The sequence below is a fragment of the Sphaeramia orbicularis genome, chromosome 1 (assembly GCF_902148855.1).
Source record: "Sphaeramia orbicularis chromosome 1, fSphaOr1.1, whole genome shotgun sequence".
In the NCBI taxonomy this organism is placed as follows: Eukaryota; Metazoa; Chordata; class Actinopteri; order Kurtiformes; family Apogonidae; genus Sphaeramia; species Sphaeramia orbicularis.
In genome coordinates this window covers 56512962-56535867 of record NC_043957.1, presented here as the reverse complement: position 1 = coordinate 56535867, position 22906 = coordinate 56512962, and the positions used below count along the sequence as shown (strand labels likewise).

Genomic DNA, 22906 nt, shown 5'->3' with positions numbered 1-22906 from the left:
CAGAGTAAGCTTCGCTACACGTAAACAGGAGTAACTAGAAAAGCACTCGGAGAGCGCAGATCTCCGCCAAGGCAGATCAGCCCCCCCATCACCACCAAAATGTAATCATTTGTTCCTTGTGCCAGTATCAACATTTACTGAAAATTTCATCCAATTCCATCCATAACTTTTTGAGTTATCTTGCTAACAACAAACAAACAAACAAACAAACAAACAAACAAACAAACAAACAGACAAACCCAGATGAAAACATAACCTCCCTGTCGTTGTAGGTAAATACAGTCTTGTTGTTTCCTCCAAAAACACTAAGGTTGAAATGTTGAATTTCAGCGTATGTCTATGAGTGAACTATAAAGGGTTAAACGACTGCTTTTATGCCAGTTGGTGCAGAAAGAAGAACGATATTTCATACGAAGTTGAAGCTTGGTACCAGTCATGTGTATGTCAAATTATATTCAATTCCAATCAATATTTGTTGAGTTATAATGAAAAATGTGTGGTAAATGGGATTTTCAATGTTAAATGTAAATGTCCACAGAGTCCACATTCCACAGTGGATGTGGACAATTTTGTGCCAGATACAAGATATTGTTCTAAGCTACGGGTGGATCAAATTGGAGATTAATTGGAGTCATTTTGAATTTTTTATGAATTTTCAAAAATTGCTCAATGATGAGAGATAGGAACATTCCAGATTTTCTGACCTTGAACTTTGGCCTACTTGGCCCAAAATTTAATGGGTTGGTCCCAGGGCCTAGGCCTATCTGTGGGTACAATTTGGTAAAGATGGTTGGAATAGTTTTCCCGTAAAGTTGCTAACAAACAAACAAACAAAAAAAAAACCACACAAAGCACAGTGATCCCAATACCTCCTGGCGGAGGTAATAATAAATGAAAGTAGAATGTTCAGTTTCATTAGCTGCCATGAAAGCAGCTAACCTGGAAAACTGTCTTTTTCAGAATAAGGGCAACAACAGGAAGATTCTGTGAATTTATTTCCACATGGTTGTGCTTACCTGACAGGCTGTATGAACCAGTCAGCAGTGGTGTTAGTCTCTGTTATTTCAGACCCCTGGGTGTTTTCTGACTGTCCTGCAGACTCCTGTTCAGCTTTCTTCACCAGTTCAATAAGGTCATTTGACCGTTTTATTGCCTGCAGGGGGACAAACATCCTTTTCAGGACACCACGCTGCATATCAACATGTTCTAAGCACCCAGACTGGATATCTGCACACTCACCTCATCCAACAGTTTTTCAGTGACGTCAGTCAGCGGTTCATGGGAAAATTTGCAATCTCCTCTGTTGCACCTTCCGTGTTTGTGGAAAAACTTGCAGGGGAAAGACTGTGCCGCTTAGTAAAGGAAACCTTAGAAAGGGAGTTAACAGTACAGTGTTGTTCCCTACAGTTACTACTAAAGCACAGGTGTCAAACATGCGGCCCAGGGGACAAATCCGGCCCAACAAAGGGTCCAGTCCGGCCCTTAGGATGAATTTGTGAAATGCAAAAATTACACTAAAATATTAACAGTCCTTTTAGTTCAGGTTCCACATTCAGACCAATTCAATTTCAAGTGGGTCAGACCAGTAAAATACTATCTATCTACAGGGGTTGGACAAAATAATGGAAACACCTTCACCTCAAGATGATAATGCCCCAATCCATACAGCTAGAATTGTTAAAGAATGGCATGAGGAACATTCTAATGAAGTTGAGCATCTCGTATGGCCGGCACAGTCCCCAGACCTCAACATTATTGAGCATTTATGGTCAGTTTTAGAGATTCAAGTAAGACGTCTATTTCCACCACCATTGTCTCTAAAAGAGTTGGAGGGTATTCTAACTGAAGAATGGCTTAAAATTCCTTTGGAAACAATTCACAAGTTGTATGAATCAATACCTCGGAGAATTGAGGCTGTAATTGCCGCAAAAGGCGGACCTACACCATATGAAATTATATTTTGTTGATGTTTTAAGGTGTTTCCATTATTTTGTCCAACCCCTGTAAATAATGACAACTCCAAATTTTTCTCTTTGTAAATGTAAATATTTTCATGTATTTACACTAAAACAAAGTGTAATTTCACAAAAAAAGTGAATCACCTGAACAAATTTGAACAACCTGAAACTTCTTAAGAGAAGTGTAATGTTAACAATATTCTGCCTGTTATTAAATGTTTTGTGTGTTTGTAGATCCACTGTGATCTGTAAGTTATAATGTACATGTGTAAATGATAAACTGAGGCAGAATATTGTTAAAATTATACTTATTTTTTCAGTTTGTTCATGTTCTTCACATCTTTTGAAAGGATAGTTTGTAGATGTAAACCCTTTCATAATGTAAATTTACTTTTTATGCTCTAAAACATAGAGAAAAGTTTGGAGTTGACATGATATATATATATATATATATATATATATATATATATATATATATATATATATATATATATATATATATACATATATATATATATATATACATATTATGTTATTATTATCCTCCTGGTTCGGCCCACTTCAGATCAAATTTAGCTGAATGTGGCCCCTGAACTAAAATGAGTTTGCCACCCCTGTACTAAAGGATATTGTGCATGTATGGACAACTGTCCCCTTTCAAGCAGAATCCTTGCACATAAAATTTGCACACTTCCTTGATGAGGCCATTGTAACCTTGAACATGCTCCAGTTGACACAAATCACCCTGCAGGAAATGGATAAAAAAAACAAAACAAAACAAAAAAACAGGAAAATAAATCTATTAATATAATACAAAATAATAATCTCCATTCAAGACTTAAAACTGACAGCACATTTCTGTGTGTATTCTTGTAAACATATGGGAATCTATTGTACCTTGATGCATCTTCCCCAAAGAAAATGCTGGCAGAGTAAGCGTCCATCGACCTCCAAAGCATTTTGCTCTTTGAATTCTTGTGTCATGAACCTTTTTTTGGGAAATTCCTAAGACAAAGAGAAAATTATTCACAAAAACATAAACAACAAATATTTTATGACAGGGTGGTGTAATCTAGGGCCTAAAATGATGCAGGCTATAAAATGCCTAAACACTAACAAACTGATGAATTGCAATGACAAGACTGAAAGTGAAATGGTAAACAGATAAAAAGAAAACAAAAGGCATGCTTACTATTAGTAATTTTCTCTTCCACAGCCTGCTGTAACCTGTAGATGTTAACTTACCTATGTTACAAACTGGATGAAAAATTGCATGAAACAGTTCTACAGCCCTGTTATGGTTCTTAAAAGCAGTGTTTCCAACTCCTCAGTAACGAAAGCGTCTATTGTCTGCCCTAAAAGTTGTACAAGTTGCTAAATAACATCATCACCTAATGTGCATAGTTGGAAATGTGCATGTAATTGTAATGATGATGCACAAGAGAGGAATAACATTGTGCTAGAGACAAAAAGTGAGTATAAAAACCCCCTAAATATGTTTAGAACTACAAATACTCTGTCGATTCTTGTTTTTTTAATGTCCCAATTCCATCCCTCCCCCTTTATTCAGGCTTGGGGACCAGCTAAAGCAGTGGTCCTCAGTCTTTTTCTGTGGGGCCCCCCTTTGGAGGATGAAAAATCTCCAGGCCCCTCTCAACCCCAACACCATTGTAACAGTGGTGCAGTTATACATTTTATTGAAAGAAACATCAATATTGTAACAATACTTTTTGCTTTTCCTAGAATAATTTCTCGTACAAATTAAAAATTACTTTTTTAAGATTTTTGCTAGAATAATACAAATAAACTCAACCAGACTGCTACCTGAGATAATATTTTTCCAAATAAAAATAGGAAATGTGTAATTATCTTACAACTATGACAGTAAAGTTACTTTTTTTAGAACAACAAACATATTTTGATAACAATGAACATTTCAACAATATCGATAGCTGCAATGAGCCCGTTTACGTTGCACATCTCAGAACATTAAAAGTGCAAACTGTACAAAAACAGAAACATTGGACATTTTTCTTTTTCAGTCCACTCCTTGTCCACTCTCTAAACCTAAACTCTTTGTCTAGTCACAGATCACCATGGCAGTAGATTTGTTTGTTATATGTCCCTAAAATGAGTCCAGGGTGCTCCAACGCTAAAACACTAGCTTCACCTGCTACGGGAAAAAAAAAAAAAAACACCCTGGATTAAATTTGGGTGGTGATCGGTGGGGGTGGGGGGACTGAACTCCCTTGGCGGAGGTCTGCGCTCTCCAAGTGTCTTTCTAGTTGTTCATTTGTTTTGTGTGCTGAAATCCAAATGTCTTCCTTACCTTTTTGATATTTTCACTTCTGCCGCCTGGTCCGCCTTTCCTCGCTGTCTGTCTAGTCTGACGGTGTTCATTACGCCCATTTGTCTGTTGACTGAGGTTTCTTTGCTTTCTCTTCATCTTCTTCTGCTGATGCTGCTTGTTTACATATTGGTTATTCTTAGTTTGATCTTTTTGACCCATGTTATTAACCTTAGGTGTATCTCTGTTGTTTTTTTCCACTTGTCTTCTGAAACTGTCAGTTTTAAATTCATTATTTGTCATGTGCCTCTGGTAGTCTTCAGCCTTCATGCCTTCCTTAGCGTTGTAAATCCCAGCTGTCTGATTTGAGAAATGCTGCCTCTGTAATAAGAACAAGTCAGTGTCAGGTAAATTACTTTAAAGGAGGTTCATCACAATTTTCACTGCTGGCAGTATAAATATTCATTTGTGTTGTATACAGACAAAAAAAATCCTTGTTGTAGTTGATGTACTTAGTCCACTCAATCTTTTATGGCCTAGCAAAAGTAATTCTTGTGAGGGTCCTTAAGTCCTTTGGCTTTTTAAAAATTGTTTTTGTCACTTACTATTTTACCCTGCAACCTAGACCCTAACCCCCTAACAGAACTGAGACTCAACTTCTATTAAATTCAGCTCAGTTGAATTTATTGCGGTGGACGGTTGGAAAAGCCGAAGCGCAGTGAAGTGTAGCTTCAATTCTTTGCTAATAATTGGCCTGGGACTTTATTTTTTTTGTTGTACTTTTGTTGTTTAAATGGCACTGATTTAGGTATACTTGTTAAAATTGTTTCTCTGGGGTCTATTGTGATTTAATTACTTACTAAATATGTTTTCTTCAGCAGAATTCTTGTGTACATTTCACATTGATATTTAAATTATACAGTACTGCGCAAAAGTCCTAGTCCAGCATTTGATTTGTTGGTTTAGTAAAGTTCTACTGACCACAGCATCTACAGGGTATATCAAAAAAACTATACAGAAACATATATAAACACAATACAATATATATATACACAGTATATATACAAAATGTGTAGTTTTTTTTTTTTTGATACACCATATATAAACCAAAGTAGTAGTATTTAGTATGACCTACCCTTGTACTTAACATGTCTTTAACCTTTACAAGCCATTTAGTTCCATGTGTGTTTTACGACTGTGCATATATTATCTGTCTTTTCTTGTTGCATGTGAAAAAAAAAAGAACAAGAAATAATTATGGGCGCTTCTATGAAACTGGGTACATTTTGGTATCTGGCACTTTGTCATCTTTTTAGATCCAATAATAAAAGAGAAATTTAGACATACTTCCCCCCAGGATGTACCTAAGGATGACCTCAGATAAATGCAAAAAAATTAAAAAATACTCTTGCTCTGAGCCATCCCAAAATTAATACATTTTTAATCAAATATTTGGGCCAAAAATAGGACCAAAAGTGGGACATGAAAAACTACTCAGGTGTCAGTGCATTTTATCTTGAAAATATTGCTGTAAATGGTCTTCTATAGCGCTATAAATAAAGACACTGTGTTAAATGTGTCGATCCTAGTGTTTTGTTTTAATCCAGACATGCGGGTTTTCATGACTCTCAGTCTCATTCCAAGTTTTATATGTAACCCATCGTGTCCACTTGAGTTACATGCAGAACCTGCCCATTTAAATGCATATAAATTGTAAATGATTTTGCAACAACGGTCATTTTTGTGAAACACTCTGCCTTGCACAATTAGTTCAATTCCCAAAATGTACCTGTAAGAAAATAAAGAGATATTTAACAAAAAAATAAATTAATAGCAGCACGTAATTTTCATGTCCTTCTGACCGTGTTACATGGGGATTTTTGTGTTAAAAATAATGTAAAATAACATAAAAATGTGTTTTATCTGGAAAATAGTTACTCTTTTATCTCAATAAGTATTTATTTTTAAAATAGACCCAAAGTGCTTCCAAACTTGCTTCATAACATTAGTCTACATCTTGTTTGAATTTTAGCTCCCATGTCCTGTTTTTAGGACCAGTTTCATAGAAGCACACATATGCATGCTCATGAAAAAACATTGACTTTTGTATAATACTGCATATTAAATTCCCTCAGTCTACCCATTCTACCGGTGGAATAAACACATTTTGTGATAATGAATAAAGTCATATTGTTACATACAATATTTTCACCTCAGTATTAGAATGAGAAGAAATAAGCATGAGGTTAATTTAATGGTGAAATATTAAGGTGTCATTGAACAGATTATAGTTGTACTTACCTTCCTACACGATCCAGTCTGTTCATTTGGGTTTTTCCTCTTTCTGCCTCGGCCTCTTTGCCCATTTTCTGCCTTGTCCCTATAAAACAGAATGTGTTCAGTGATCTGTCATTTTTCTGAATGTTAAACACGTCACTATTCTGTGTTCATAGAAGCTACTTACATCTGTTTATTTCAGCCTCCAAACCAACCTTTCCTCATTTTTTAATTGAATTTAACTCACTGTATAAATCATTAGCCCTTATTAGTAATAAAAAAAAAAAAAAAAAAAAAGGACATTTCTTGATAACTATGATTGGAGCTGCAACCGATTAATCGACTCAAAGTGATCCAAAAAAATCATTCCACCACAATTCTCCTGAATCAAAGCTTTGTTTCCTTCATTTCTCTGCTGTTAAACTTTGGTTCCACTGTTGTGTTTCACACGGACGCTTACTGTGACGCACAAGGAAGCTTCAATTCAGGAAAACTGCAATAGAATATTTCCCTTCCATTAATTTGAGTCGATTAATTGAATCGTGAATTTTTGCATTCGCTTCAAGCACCTAATTGATTAATCGGTTGCAGCTCTGACTATGATAAGATATTTGGTGTTTCATCTGACATTTAGTGACAGTTTAGAGGAGAAATTATTTATGCATCTATTTATTTTTGTATGATTTTTTGTATCTATTTCTCACTTTATGATTGTATTTTATTTTTGTATCTGTCATATATTTTGTTATACATTAATGTTTGCCAATGTTTGTAAACTGATATTTAAATAAAGTTTAAAATTTTTTTTTAACAACTTACATCTGTTTCAAGGCTGGCTGACAGGAGGTCCTCACATCTTCACTTACAGCAGACAATGACGCGAATAAGTTTGAGAAAGCCATTGAATTTTTGTTGTTTACTCGTGTCCCTGTGTGAATGGTAACGTAGCAGAGTAACCAAAGTAAAAGTCAAACTTATAGTCATTGATCCATTTGGAAAAACTGCAGGATGTTGTTGATGATTTCAAAAAGCTGCATTTCATACATAGGCTACAGGTCTAAGAAAAGCTGCTTACACTTGGTTTCAGCAGTTTTTTAAAATATAAAATGTCACAGTTTAAATCTAGCGTCCCAACATAATTCGCAGCAATACTCGCAGTTCAAAACGTTCATATTCGTCTCATGTTCTTCTTATGCCTCATGTTTGTTTCCGCTACTTCCGTATTTGGGTAAAACGTCACTGGACGATACCAAATATGGGGGGTGGAGGCATTTTGGGTTTGCTCCTGTATCAATTGTGTAAGTTTAGAGTGTGCCCAAAAAGGCCAAAAACTTATCCTATCGACGTCTCCTAACGAGTTTTCCTAAATATTGACGGAAAACGCCGTAGGGTTAAGGAAAGATGGACATGCTAGTTCCGGGGGACCCTGCGATGCCGGAGAATCCACCTGGTCTTCCACCAGGCGGATGTTCCATGGGTCAGCTGGTGCTGGTGTTGTTATACAGGTGACTGCTGCTGATCTTTTTTGTATACGGCATTGTGATAATAAAATTTTGAAGAAAAAAAAAAGGATGCTCTTAAAATGGTTAGCCATGCTAGCTAAATAAGCTACTTACATTAACAATTATTAGCTCTATGACTTTACATCTAGGAATTATTCTGTACTTTTACTTTGACAAAATGTACAAAAACCTTGTTGTTTAGTGATATTCTGACACCTTTACAAATTTACAAGATTTTTCTTGGAAAACATTCCACCTTAGTTGTGGCACCAGACTGTAATGCTGTTTTTCACCACTGACATTATCCCTTAAATTGAGGGGGCGCTGTTTCATCGAAATAAAGATAATCCTGATGTCAAAAACAAAAAAAAAACACATCAGTGTTGTTGCGTCCACTTTATGTGCAAAGCAGTGAACTGGCTGGACACTCGTCACCGTCGTCTGAGAACCACATGTCTCTGAAAAGTCCACTTTTCATTAGTTCACAACAACAGCCCGTTGTCCATTTTGATCACTGTTTCATCAATGATTAAAAAATATGAGGGGAATGATGATGATAAACTGTTGCTCCTGTGTTTAATGTAAAATCCAATATCACTTACTCAGCAGAACACACAGTAACATAAAGTAGTGTAAAAACTTAATTTTCATCGACATTAAAGACAGGACCAGGTGGACTCTTGTGCTCATAGTTACAGCTGACATCTACGGAAGAGGATTAGGGCTACTGGAAAAAAATAAAAATAAGGTTCAATATAAATTTTTTATTATTATTCTGAGAAAAAAGTCAGAATTCTGAGATTAAAGTCAGAATTCTGAGAAAACAGTCAGAAATCAGACTTTTTTTCTCAGAATTCTGTCTTTTTTCCCAGAACAATAAAAAAAAAAAAAAATATATATATATATATATATATATATATATATATATATATATATATACACACAGTATATTGGATTTTTTTTTTTTTTTCCAGTGGCCCTAATCCTCTTCCGTGAACATCATACTAGTACAGGAACAGTATTTCCTTGTCATGGACTGTGCAGTGTCATTACAGTTCGTGTCCACATGATGTCAGGCTGTGACTTTAATGCAGATACTTGTGAATCCCCTCCTCATTGAAGCTGTGTCTTCACTGACACAAAGTGATCAAACACTGAAACAGTTAATGTCTTCAGTCCCTGAGCGTCCAGTGTAGAGGAGGCAGATGAGGAGTCACTGCTGCTGTTTAAGCTGAATCCACTACTTACACACAAACAAACAAACAAACAAACAAACAAACAAACACACAACTGTATTATCAGACTACATTGATAAAATTAATTACGAACATTCACAGTTGTGTCTGGAACTCAATGGTTGCACATGTTCAGCTGTAAACCCAAAGGCTGGTAGCTGGAGTCCACCCAAGGATGGTTTATATTTGACAACAAGTCAGTTTTCCACTTTTGATCCACGTGATCATAGTCCATATTTTTTAGACTTCTTAATTCCAGACCCTGAATTGTGGAAATTGACAACAATGTTGATCATAAAAATGAATACATCTGAAAGGAACTTTGATCAAGAGTCTGAAAAAACATCACTACATCAGTGTGACAAACAGACGGGACCAGGACAAGGATGGAGAAACTGGAGCGTGGACACCAGTGGTGGGCCCTCAGGGCCTGCAAGGCCTTCTCTGCTGGCCTCAAAAAATATATGGATCATAGACTGATGTTAATTACAGGAGTTATCTACCTGCAACGGCTCTTTAGACATAATTTCTGCATAATAAGATGGTTTGTAGAACCACAAAATAGTTATTGAGGGGTGGATTGATTCAGACAGAGCACTGCTGAAGGCCGAGGAGCGAAATGCACGGTCCGCCACTGCATTACAGAGCTAGAAGTCATTACAGGAGGAGAACAAAACCATGGTGTCACAACACATCTGAGGGTTACCTGGGGAAACTTTGCTTTCACTGTGGCCGTAAGCGTCCAACTGCCACATCCCCCCTCCTTCAGACACTGAATATACACACAAACTGCTGTTTCCAGCTTGGTTCCAGGCCGGTGTGTTCATCTGGACTCTTTCAGAGATTCTTTAGATCACTTTTTTCTCCTTTGCCACTTTAATAGTGAGTGACAGATTTGACATCATTGCTTTCGTTTTTCAGGAATGAATTTATTAGTATTTTTCTCTTGTTGATAAAGTGTTGGTTGGTGAAGCAGCAGTGGCAGCAGCATCCTCTGCTGGACTGTATGTGTCTGTCTGTGGAACATGAATTAAAATGATTTTGACACCATTGATTGTTCAAATCTTCAGTGTAATTTTTGCATTTCACAGATTCATCCCACGGGCCGGACTGGACCCTTTGGCGGGATGGATTTGGCCCCCGGGCTGCAAAACATAACATAATCAGTGACTCCTCGCACCCTGGACACCCCCTCCCCTCCAGAAGGAGACACAGGACACTCAGGACTCAAGCACAGTTTTTACCTACAAGCGGTCAAATATACCCCCACCCTCCCCCACATACTGCACCTTGTTTTCAATTTTACCTTGAACATACTGATGCTCTGCAGCCATGTCACCATTTACACTAATGATCCCTGTGCAAAAACTAGGATCACAATTATTTATTGTATAGTTTATCATCAGACTAAAGAGTAAATAACAATATAGAATTGTTATTTCTGTATAAAAATGCTTATTATTAGAAAACTATGGATTTAAACAGTGCCGTGTGCCATTCTTCATGTATGTATTGGCGTAACATAAGCAGGATGGATCAGCACCATACTCCAGATTGAACCTGTAAAAGTAAAACATGTGATATTTAGGATAGAATCTGGTAAGAAAAATTGAGGAATCTAAAAGAATAGAATATTTGTTTTTCAGGTAAATTCAGTTCAAATAGAACTTGGCCATTTGTGACATGAAAATATAGCATTAATTGTGATGACATTGGACATTTTTGAGCTGAAAACATAGTTCATATGAGCATCAACATGTTGAACAGAACTGAAATCCTGTAAATTTGCAGAACTTGCATTTACCAACACAAAGTTCCTTTGGGGATTCACTTAGATTGATTTCTTATGCACAAAGACAGAAATAAGACCTCTAAGAAAATTTTAGTGTATGTATGTGTATATGGATGAATGAGTGTGTGTGTGTGTGTGTGTGTGTGTGTGAATAGATATATAAATATAGAGGAGCAATGTAAAAGGAAGAGGGACATATATTATTAATAATATTTTAAGTAGAGGGGGTGGGATTAAATAAATTGCACTTCTTCCCACCCCTTTTCAGGCATGTAAATGGAACTATTGTGCTGTTCTTCTAAGATTGTTATGATTCTTGATGTATTATTATGTATGTTTTGCTAGTTTGCATATATATTAAATTTCATTGCATGTTTGGAATAAATCACTAAATCACTAATCACAAAAGTGAATCAAATTAATGAGATTAAAATGTGCAGTGATCTCATCTGAATGGGGTCAAACACACCCTAGATCTCATCAATCAGCAGCAATGATAAAGGTTTAAACATGTAAAAAAAAAAAAAAAAAAGAGATAGGAGTTGGACTTTGCTCCTCCACATATTAGCTTGTTCCTGTGTCGGGCTCAAAGTTCAGGTCACGCTCACAGTTTCAGTCTTCGTCTGTGTTTCCCTTCACTGTGCTGTGTTGTAAAGGTAAATGAGCTTCAGGATGACGATGACCCGGTGGGCTCCTCTGGTTCCTCTTCTGCTTCTCCTGGGCCTCCTGTCTGTTCCTACCGCTGTGGGTCAGGAGGAGGCTGAAGCTTCCACCACACCTGCTCCACCACCTCCAGCCCCAGAGGGTGCACAGGCTGAGGACGAGGATGGAGAATGGGCCATGAACTCCCTCAGAGGAGGCTTCGAGGCGGTTAGCGGCTACTTTGACTCTGTGCTGGAGTTCATGGGCGGACGTGATGGAGTGTGCCAATACCGCTGTCGATATGGTACGTCTGCTTTTCCATTCAACCTAACTGTGTTTGAATATAGATAAGATCAGAGTCTGAATGTTAAGACATCTAATACGTTCTCAGTATTCACACTTAAGACCAGATAAGTTGAGTTTACTTAAAAAATCTCAGGTAAGTCATTGCCTTAAAAAATTTAAGTAATGAGTAAAGAAAACTTGAGTGTATTAAACTTAAATGCTTGATTTGAATGGAATTGCTATTTTAAGTACAACACATGAAATGCCAAGTTAATTTAACTTAACCCTTTCATGCACAGTGCTCACTCCAGTGGACAGTTCATCTCCAGCTGTTCTCTTATATTTTCATGGATTTGTTGTTTTAGTTCCATATCAGCCAACACAGTGGACACTTATGCACCATCCCATACACCACAGATGTCAAACATGTGGCCTGGGGGCCAAATCTGGCCCACGAAAGGGTCCAAATCTGGCCCGTGGAATGAATTTGTCAAATGCAAAAATTACACTGAAGGTATTAACAATCAATAGTGTAAAAATCATGTTATTTCAGGTTCCATACAGACACATATAAACCAATTAGATTTCAATTGGGTCAGACCAGAAAAATACTGTCAGAACAACCTATAAATAATGACAAGTGCAGATTTTAATTTTGTTTTAGTGTAAAAAAAAAAAAAGTACAATTATATTAACTATCCTTTTACAAAAAATGTGAATAACCTGAAGAAATATGAACATGAAATGTCTTGTAAATGCAATTTTATCAGTATTTGGCCTGTTATTAAATGTTTTGTGTATTTGTAATTGTAATGTAAGTTGTAACGCACATGTGTAAATGATAAACTGATGCAGAGTATTGTTTAAAACTGCACTTGTTTTTCTTAAGACATTTCAGGTTGTTCACATTATTCAGATTTTTAAGGAAATGATGTAGATGTAAACATTATCATAATGTAATTTAACTTTTTTCACTGTTATCATTTTACTGGTCCGGCCCACTTCAGATCATATTGGGGTGATCGTGTCCCCTGAACTAAAATGAGTTTGACACCCCTGCCATACACTGGAATTCATCCCATTACTGTAACGTTCCTGTTCTTCATAAACCTGATCTGCAGTGACATATTTGAGTATAAATCAACTGCTAATTGTTATTAGACTGTAATTAACAGTTTTTTTGGTTTTTTTTTTAAACAAAAACATGTTTTTTGCATATTATCTGAGTGTGTAATAACTTGTATTATAGTGTGTTAAAATGTGAGAAAATATCAGACTAGCAGCATTAAAAATGTTTATATTTCACAGTTCTCACACAGCATGTCGCTTCAAAAAAGAAACACATGGTGTCCAGCTGAGTGGAAATTTTTTGTAACTTCATGAAAAATAGGTTCATAAAAAATTTTCAATCACATTTTTTTTTTTTCATTTCATTTTTTTTTTTTTGCCTAAAGAGGAATAAAAATAGTCAGAAAAAAATCTCATAATTCAATCATGAAAGGGTTAAAATTTGTTGCAATGTCAATTGCTTTGTATGATCATTAGACTTAATATCGTCAGTTCATTTAACTCAATTCCAAGTTGATTTAAATTGAAATCTTTTGTGATATAAATGGCTTTGTATTATTATTCACCATAATATATTGTAGTGTGGATGAAAGTTGGGCAGGAAGTTAGCTCAATTTAGTTTGTCAGCACAGGAAGTGCTTTTAATTTGGCAAAGCATAAGATTTCCATTGTGCAAAAAAAAAAAAAATGTTTGATGAACAGTAAAGCTATTGTTGGTCCTCTGGCTCTGACTCATGGTGCAGCTCTACAGAAATACAAAAACAAACACAAAAAGGCCAATAAACACTGACATACACACATTCAGTCCAAATTAACACTAACAGCCCCGCTGAACCCCTGCACAGAAAAAGAACACATTTACAACTCAAAAAGTGCAGACCTCCGCCAATACAGATCTGTGCCCCCCCGATCACCACCAAAATTTAATCATTTCTTCCTTGTGCCAGTATCAACATTTCCTGAAATTTTCATCCAAATCTGTCCATAACTGTTTGAGTTACCTTGCACACGGACTGACACACAAACCAACGCTGGCAAAAACATAATCTCCTTGACGGAGGTAACAACATGCCCACTACCCACAATGCAATGCGGAGATAAAAAGGTGTGGTCATGACTAAAACTGAGTGATTTACATCCATTCAACTGAAACTTTTTCAAATTTCAAATGTCTACAAATTAGTAGAATATACTGAACATTTTATAGTAATGTCATAAAACTTAAATCATTTAAGTACGTTGTAATTAAAGCATTTTAGTAAATACAAAGTCTGGGCTTACAGTGCAGGTTGTGGTTTAAGCTGCAGCAGTGTGTTATATTCTACTGTGCTGTCACTGTCTCATGTATTTCTTGTAATTGCTTGCCTGGGTAAATAAAGGTTAAATAGATAAATAAAATACATTTCTGATGAGACAACTCTTTAGGAGCTCAGAAAAACTGGTTCAGCACTTTCAAGTGAATCCTAGAGGAGTTTTAGATGGTTACATGTGAGGTACTTGTGCTTTCCTTACTGTTCGCTTCAACTCCATGTCATCTCAGAGGTACTTTTCTCTCCACTCTGCTTTTCAGATTGCAGCTTTTCGTTCCTTTTCTGTCCATACACAGTATCTCCAAATGTATTGATTTTGAAATTTCGCAATGAATTGAAGGATGAAGTATTTCATTCATGGTTTGAGTTTCAAATTCTCCTCAGACTCTTTCAAAACCTTCTTGGAACGTTTGGGCATAAGTGGTTCTCACAGGACAGTGACGACACATCCATATTATGATATTATAGAATATAATGTATTGCTGTAGATCACAGGTGTCAAACATGCGGCCCGGGGGCTAAATCTGGTCCGCCAAAGGGTCCAGTCCCATCCATCCCTTGGGATGAAAGAGCAAAAATTAACCTGAACAGTCCAGGTTGTCCAAATCATTTTGGTTCAGGTTCCACATACAGACCAATGTGATCTTCAGTAAAAATAACAACACAATAACCCATAAATAATGACAACGACAAATTTTCTTTGTGAAAAATTAGGTGGAAAAAATTTAAGTGAAAAAAAAAAAAACATTACACTCTTAAAATATTTACATTTACAAAATAATTTTTTCACAATAAAATGCAAATAAATACATAAATAAAAACAAAGATGAACAACCCGAAATGTGCAATTTGAACAATATTCTGCCTGTTACTAAATGTTTGGTGCATTTATGGATCCACTGTGATCTGGAGTTGTGTTAATAATAAGAGATGGAATATTGTAGAAATTGTTCAAATTTTACAGAAGTGTCATTCTTGAAAACACTCAGTGAGATTGTCTTTGGCTGATGTTGTAAATTTCATCACTTATCTGTGTTATCACCTCGGAGAGAAACACTGAAAATGGACTGTGGCCTCCCGTTGATAGGAGAGGTCCTGTGCGGTGACTGGGGAATGTGTCAAATATCATGTGAATGACTGTGAAGCCCAACTTTGTTTTTCTCTGTGTGAAAACATAGTTCTATGTTTAAACCCACATGACCATTTGATATTTTCCTCTGTTTCCTCTCTCAGGTAAAGCTCCTCTTCCTCGTCCAGGTTATCAAATGCCAGAGCCTGATGGATGTTCCTCCTACTTCTTTGGTCTTCCTGTTCCAGAAGGGGTTTGCACGTTTATTATGTCTGTTAAGGATAAAATAACATAGATTAGTCTCATTTGGGAATTTGATACTATAAGACATGGGTGTCAAACTCATTTTAGTTCAGGGGCCACATTCAGCCCAATATGATTTTTTTTTTTTTTTTTAATAAATTAAAAAAAAAAAAGTGTTTTAAAAAGATTGAAAGCTAAAACTCAAAATTAACCCCTGGGGAGGCAGGGTATTGGTGAGCAGGAAGGGCACAGTGTTGTGCGACTGGGGTATTAGTAAGCTTTGCTAACTTATACACTTCTTCCTGATAGTGTTATGATATAACTGGAAAAGTGTAAAATGATACTGAAATATCTAACTTTCTTGCTTTTATTCCAACTAGCCACCTTTTCCCATCCTGTCATGAAAGGCTATCAATGATGTGTGTCCATTTCCATCCAGACGTTCACCATCCAAAACTTTTACAATCCCTAAACCACTGGTTCCCAACCTTTTTTGTCTCATGACCCCATTTTAACATCATACATTTCAGGCGACCCCAGACATTCAAAACAGAGACTTTTTTTTTTTTTTTTGAAAAAATGTATTTGTTTTTGATCATGTCAAAATTTATTATACTATGTTGCAAATAAAAATTAATTTTAGATGACATTTAGTCTATGTAATATATATATTATTATGGACAGAGGCAAAAAATCCAGGTGTAGATTACTGCACAAAGTGAGAACTTTATTTTCCTTGGTCAGGATATGTACAGTCAGTCCAGCTTGGATTTACAAGGAGGACAATTAATACTGAACAAACAAGAACTCAAAGTATGAATTATGAAAGAGCTGCAGCATCTGAAACTGACCACAATGAACATTTGACAGATAAACAGAACCACAGTGCTGCAGTTTCAGCTTCAGTTTGTCATGTCTTTTATGTTTTGGGATTGTCTCTGTCAACTCACCATATATTTTTTATTAGTACTTTTTTTTATTTTTATCAATTACTAGAAATTTCAAACAACCCCATTTGAATTCCAGGGAACCCCACATGGAGTCCTGACCCCAAGGTTGAAAAACACTGCCCTAAACAATAGTGCAGCAATGAAATGATAATGTTGACTCGTTGTGCCTATAAAATGTGAACAGAGTAGTTTCACATTATCCTTTTGACAGCAATACATCACTGAAAATTTCATTTTGCATTCTTGAAGACAAGGATCCAAAGATACTTCTACTGTGATCCTGACCTTTGACTTCTTCAGGTCAAAACTTTTGCAGCACTATATCTTTATGCTACATGTATACACCGCAACTAAATGCCTAAAAAAAATTGATTTTCACAAAATTATCAAGTTAATTTTAATATGGATTAGAGGTAAGATCGGGCCTAAAAAATCCAGCCCGAACCGACCCAGGCCCGCGGGTATTAAAGCCCGACCCAGCCCGAGCCCGACCAATTAACTTGATTTGCAGGCCCGAGCCCGAAGCAAACCCGAAATTTCATATTTTATTTGTGAGGACTCGGGAGGAGGAGGGGTGATTTATGATAACAAATTAAAGCCTGTCTTTTGTAACGAAATCTAAGTTAAACAAGACTGTATAAACATTTACATCTTTTATATTTCTGTGTCTGCAGAGGTTACATTAACCGACAATTTTCCATCATTGATGGATTTTTTTAAGAGTTGACGGGAAAAATTTAAGGCCGTCCGTCATTTTGACGGGTTGAAAATTGGGCCATAAACCACAGCAGCAGTACGTCCTTAAGAATCTAGCGCAGCACTTTAAGAGAGAGAGAGGCAGAGAGACAAAGAAGAACAATGATGGGTGGATAATAGACAGAGACAGGAAGAAAGTCAGCGAGAGAGAAGCCCGGCCCGACCCGACCCGAACGTAATGATTGACATTTTAGGCCCGACCCGGCCCGAAATTCGGGTCGGGTCGGGCTCGGACTTGGGCTTAAGATCTTACCTCTAATATGGATGCAAACCTACATCATTTATTTGGTACCTGTTATGTTGCAGATGGATGTCGGTATCCCTGCCATGACCAAGTGCTGCAACCAGTTGGACATGTGTTACGACACCTGTGGCTCCAATAAATACCGCTGCGATTCCAAATTCCGCTGGTGCCTCCACAGCATCTGCTCAGACCTCAAGAAGAGTCTCGGCTTTGTGTCAAAAGTTGAAGGTTGTACATTTTTAATTTCCTGCTGCAGTACATCTTGCTTCAAATAATTAAGAACATGTTTGACCACATGTACCAGTTGGAAATTAGGCCATGTTGTATTTTTTTCAGTTGTTAAATCAGTGATTTTCTTGTTTTTCTTTTTCAGCTTGTGAAACAGTAGCGGACACTTTGTTCAACACAGTGTGGACTCTGGGCTGCAGACCTTACATGAACAGCCAGAGGGCAGCCTGCTTCTGTCAAGGAGAAGAGAAAGATGAACTGTGAAAAGAAAAAATGCAAAGCCCCTTTTCTATTTATAAAAAAAAGAAGCATCACTTTGAGCATTGTATCATGTCATAGTGGGTTGATATGTATATGCATAAACCTTCTACTCTACATGAGTAATTTATTTGAAAGTTCTTGTTCTGGTTTTTGCTGAAAACGATAAACCATCTTTTTTTTTTGGCTAGAGTTTGGTTGGTAATGTTTTAAGAATAAACCAATATAATGTGTAGACTTGGTAAGCCTAGGCAGTGACATGTGACTGTACCCAGTATTATACATCCTCCTTGGCAACTTGTGTTACACTGTCTGTACTGCTAGCAAAACAATTATAATACAATACACAGTACATCAGCCTGTAGTTTTATTTCATGGTACATCCAAACAAGAAAATGTATGATTAATTTTTATGCAAGTTTTTTCTTCAACCATTAACTGTGCAGTAAAATTGATATTTGTAATAAAAATCTCCCACTGGCATCACTATCTTGCATCAACCAGAACTATGCAGCAGATCTAAAGGATAGTTCAAGGTCCCCTGAGCTGGTCCTCACTATACTGTATGCTTTGTCAAATAGAAAAGTTTTAAGTCGTCGGCTTCCTGATAAACCCTGCTAAGTGACATTTTTGGTTGGGAATAAAAACCTGCTATCTCCCATAATATAGCTTCAAATTTCAGTCTCCTGTTAAAGTTGTTTACATTCCATCATAAGTACCAACATTAAAGGAACAGATATTTTTGTCATATTTCACAGTTTCCTGTTATATAAACAGTTTTTTGTTTCTCCTGTAAAATTTACCAAAAGTCACATAGCAGGTTTTATCAGGAAGGCAGCGAAGTGTAGTTTTAAAGGTAAACATGGTGTCTGTGTCCTGCACTGCAAAAATCAAAATCTTACCAAGTGTATTTTTCTCATTTCTAGTCAAAATATCTCATCACACTTAAAATGAGGTATAATCATCTAAAGCAGGGGTGTGAAACTCATTTTAGTTCAGTTCCACATTCAGCTAAATTTGATCTGAAGTAGGCCGAACCAGTAAAATAACAACATAATAAAATATAAATAATGTCAACTCCAAACTTCTCTCTGTTTTAGAGCGAAAAAAGTAAATTTACACTATGAGAAGGTTTACATCTACAAACTATCCTTTCAAAAGATGTGAATAACATGAACTGAAAAAATAAGTGTCATTTTAACAATATTCTGCCTCAGTTTATCATTTACACATGTACATTATAACTTCCAGATCACAGTGGATCTACAAATACACAAAACATTTAATATCCATCCATCCATCCATTCTCTTCCGCTTATCCGGGGCCGGGTCACGGGGGTAACAGTCTAATCAGGGATGCCCAGACTTCCCTCTCCCCAGACACCTCCTCCAGCTCTTCTGGGGGGATCCCGAGGCGTTCCCAGGCCAGCCGAGAGACATAGTCTCTCCAACGTGTCCTGGGTCTTCCCCGAGGTCTCCTCCCGGTGGGACATGCCCGGAACACCTCCCCAGGGAGGCGTCCAGGAGGCATCCGAAACAGATGCCCGAGCCACCTCAGCTGGCCCCTCTCGATGCGGAGGAGCAGCGGCTCTACTCCGAGCTCCTCCCTGGTGACTGAGCTCCTCACCCTATTCCTAAGGGTGCGCCCAGCCACCCGACGGAGGAAACTCATTTCGACCGCTTGTATCCGGGATCTTGTCCTTTCGGTCATGACCCAAAGCTCATGACCATAGGTGAGGGTAGGAACGTAGATTGACCGGTAAATCGAGAGCTTCGCCTCTTGGCTCAGCTCCTTCTTTACCACAACCAACCGGTACAGCGACTGCATCACTGCAGACGCTGCACCGATCCGTCTGTCAATCTCACGCTCCATCCTTCCCTCACTCATGAACAAGACCCCGAGATACTTAAACTCCTCCACTTGGGGCAAAGACTCCCCACCGACCCGGAGAGGGGAAACACCTTTTTCCGGTCGAGAACCATGGCCTCGGATTTGGAGGTGCTGATCCTCATCCCGCTCGCTTCACACTCGACTGCAAACCGCCCCAGTGCACGCTGAAGGTCCAGGTTCGATGACGCCAACAGGACAACATCATCTGCAAAAAGCAGAGATGAAATCCTGTGGTCCCCAAACCGGACCCCCTCCGGCCCTTGGCTGCGCCTAGAAATTCTGTCCATAAAAATTATGAACAGAACTGGTGACAAAGGGCAGCCCTGCCAGAGTCCAACATGCACCTGGAACAGGTCTGACTTACTGCCGGCAATGCGAACCAGGCTCCTGCTTCGGTCATACAAGGACCGGACTGTCCTTAGCAAAGGGCCCCGGACCCCATACTCCCGAAGCACCCCCCACAAGATACCACGAGGGACACGGTCGAACGCCTTCTCCAGATCCACAAAACACATGTGGACTGGTTGGGCGAACTCCCATGAACCCTCGAGCACCCGATGGAGAGTATAGAGCTGGTCCAGCGTTCCACGACCAGGACGAAAACCGCATTGTTCCTCCTGGATCCGAGGTTCGACTATCGGTCGGATCCTCCTCTCCAGTACCCTGGAATAGACTTTCCCCGGGAGGCTGAGGAGTGTGATCCCCCTATAGTTGGAGCACATCCTCCAGTCCCCTTTCTTAAAAAGGGGAACCACCACCCCGGTCTGCCAATCCAGAGGTACTGTCCCCTACCGCCACGCGATGTTACAGAGACATGTCAGCCAAGACAGTCCCCTGCACATCCAGAGACTTAAGATACTCAGGGCGAATCTCATCCACCCCCGGTGCCCTGCCACCGAGGAGCTTGCCAACCACCTCGGTGACTTCAGCTTGGGTGATGGACGAGTCCACCTCTGAGACCTCAGCCTCTGCTTCTTCTATGGAAGACGTGGCAGTGGGATTGAGGAGATCCTCGAAGTATTCCTTCCACCGCCTGACAACATCCCCAGTCGAGGTCAGCAGCTCCCCACTTCCACTGTAAACAGTGTTGGTGGCGCACTGCTTTCCCCTCCTGAGGCGCCGGATGGTTTGCCAGAATTTCCTCGAGGCCGACCGATAGTCCTCCTCCATGGCCTCCCCAAACTCCACCCAGACCCGAGTTTTTGCCTCCACAACCGCCTGGGCTGCAGCACGCTTGGCCTTCCGGTACCCATCAGCTGCCTCGGGAGTCCCACGGGCCAACAAGGCCCGATAAGACTCCTTCTTCAGCTTGACGGCATCCCTTACTTCCGGGGTCCACCACCGGGTTCGGGGATTGCCGCCACGACAGGCACCGGAGACCTTGCGACCACAGCTCTGAGCAGCCGCTTCGACAATGGAGGTGGAGAACATGGTCCACTCGGACTCAATGTCCCCAGCCTCCCCCGGGATCTGGGAGAAGCTCTCCCGGAGGTGGGAGTTGAAGACCACACTGACATCGGGTTCCGCCAGACGTTCCCAACAGACCCTCACAACACGTTTGGGCCTGCCGAGTCGGTCCGGCTTCCTCCTTCGCCAGCGGATCCAACTCACCACCAGGTGGTGATCGGTTGACAGCTCTGCCCCTCTCTTCACCCGAGTGTCCAAAACACACGGTCGGAGGTCTGATGATACGACAATGAAGTCAATCATCGACCTCCGGCCTAGGGTGTCCTGGTGCCAAGTGCACTTATGGACATCCCTGTGTTGGAACATGGTGTTTGTTATGGACAAACTGTGACTAGCACAGAAGTCCAGTAACAGAACACCACTCGGGTTCAGATCAGGGAGGCCGTTCCTCCCCATCACTCCCCTCCAGGTCTCACTGTCGTTGCCCACGTGGGCATTGAAGTCGCCCAGGATAACAATGGAGTCCCCAGTCGGAGCACCGTCCAGCACCCCTCCCAGAGACTCCAAGAAGGCCGGGTATTCTGCACTGCTGTTCGGCCCGTAGGCCGAAACAACAGTGAGGCACCTGTCCCCGACCCGAAGGCATAGGGACGCGACCCTCTCGTTCACTGGGGTGAACTCCAACACATGGCGGCTGAGCTGAGGGGCTATGAGTAAGCCCACACCAGCCCGCCGCCTCTCACCGCGGGCAACGCCAGAGAAGTGGAGAGTCCAGCCCCTTTCGAGGGGTTGGGTTCCAGAGCCCAAGCTATGTGTGGAGGTGAGCCCGACTATATCTAGACGGTATCTCTCAACCTCCCTCACAAGCTCTGGCTCCTTCCCCCCCAGCGAAGTGACATTCCATGTCCCAAGAGCTAGACTCCGTGTCCGGGGATAGGGTTGTCGGGCTCCCTGCCTTCGACTGTCGCCCCTATGATTCCCTCGATGGGTGGTGAGTCCGTCGGAGGGTGGGCCCACGTCGCTCTTTCGGGCTAGGCCCGGCCGGACCCTGTGGGCATAGGCCCGACCACAAGGCGCTCGCATACGAGCCCCAACCCCGGGCCTGGCTCCAGGGTGGGGCCCCGGCTGCGCCGTACCGGGCGACGTCACGTTCTTAAGATGTTTGTTATTCATAGGGGCTTCTGAACTGCTCTTAGTCTGGCCCGTCACCCAGGACCTGTTTGCCTTGGGAGACCCTACCAGGGGCATAAAGCCCCCGACAACATTTAATATCAGGCAGAATATTATTAAAATTACACTTACTTGTCTTAAGGCATTTCAGGTTGTTCATATTTGTTCAGGATATGCACATTTGTTGCGAAATTCTACTTTGTTTTAGTGTAAATACATAAAAACATTTACATTTACAAAGAGAAAAATTTGGAGTTGTCATTATTTCTATGTTATTATGATAGTATTTGACTGAATCCTGCCCACTTTAGATTGAATTGTTCTGAATGTGGAA

General features: G+C 39.5%; 2 protein-coding genes across 11 annotated transcripts in view; one reads left to right on the top strand and one right to left on the bottom strand.

Annotated features, from left to right (window-relative positions):
* Window positions 1-7693, bottom strand: part of LOC115426401 (uncharacterized) — a 29872-nt gene extending 22179 nt beyond the window's left edge. For 6 of the 10 annotated variants that reach the window (XM_030144563.1, XM_030144515.1, XM_030144523.1 and 3 more), the window contains exons 1-7: window positions 7342-7692; window positions 6547-6625; window positions 4288-4626; window positions 2856-2963; window positions 2589-2703; window positions 1240-1346; window positions 1017-1153 (exon numbers count right to left, since the gene is read on the bottom strand). In XM_030144563.1, coding sequence (XP_030000423.1) covers window positions 1017-1153; window positions 1240-1346; window positions 2589-2703; window positions 2856-2963; window positions 4288-4626; window positions 6547-6625; window positions 7342-7424 — 968 coding nt within the window. In that variant the 5' untranslated portion in view covers window positions 7425-7692. Of the gene's footprint in view, window positions 1-1016; window positions 1154-1239; window positions 1347-2588; window positions 2704-2855; window positions 2964-4287; window positions 4627-6546; window positions 6626-7341 lie in introns of all 10 variants that reach the window. The other 4 variants (XM_030144539.1, XM_030144548.1, XM_030144556.1 and 1 more) reach the window with 1 other exon arrangement.
* A 4036-nt stretch (window positions 7694-11729) lies between these two features.
* On the top strand, window positions 11730-18114 carry LOC115426105 (group XIIB secretory phospholipase A2-like protein). The gene is made up of 4 exons (XM_030144072.1): window positions 11730-11997; window positions 15590-15678; window positions 17681-17846; window positions 17992-18114. The coding sequence occupies exons 1-4, from the start codon at window positions 11730-11732 to the stop codon at window positions 18108-18110; spliced, it is 642 nt and encodes a 213-aa protein (XP_029999932.1). The 3' UTR covers window positions 18111-18114.
* Window positions 18115-22906: the final 4792 nt, after the last annotated feature.

Bases quoted from the DNA above. Each gene is read 5' to 3' on its own strand.
- LOC115426105 (XM_030144072.1), top strand. From the start codon at position 11,730: ATGACCCGGTGGGCTCCTCTGGTTCCTCTTCTGCTTCTCCTGGGCCTC. The intron at 15,679-17,680 runs GTTTGCACGTTT...GTTATGTTGCAG, and splicing joins GTCTTCCTGTTCCAGAAGGG to ATGGATGTCGGTATCCCTGC. The intron at 17,847-17,991 runs GTTGTACATTTT...TTTCTTTTTCAG, and splicing joins CTTTGTGTCAAAAGTTGAAG to CTTGTGAAACAGTAGCGGAC.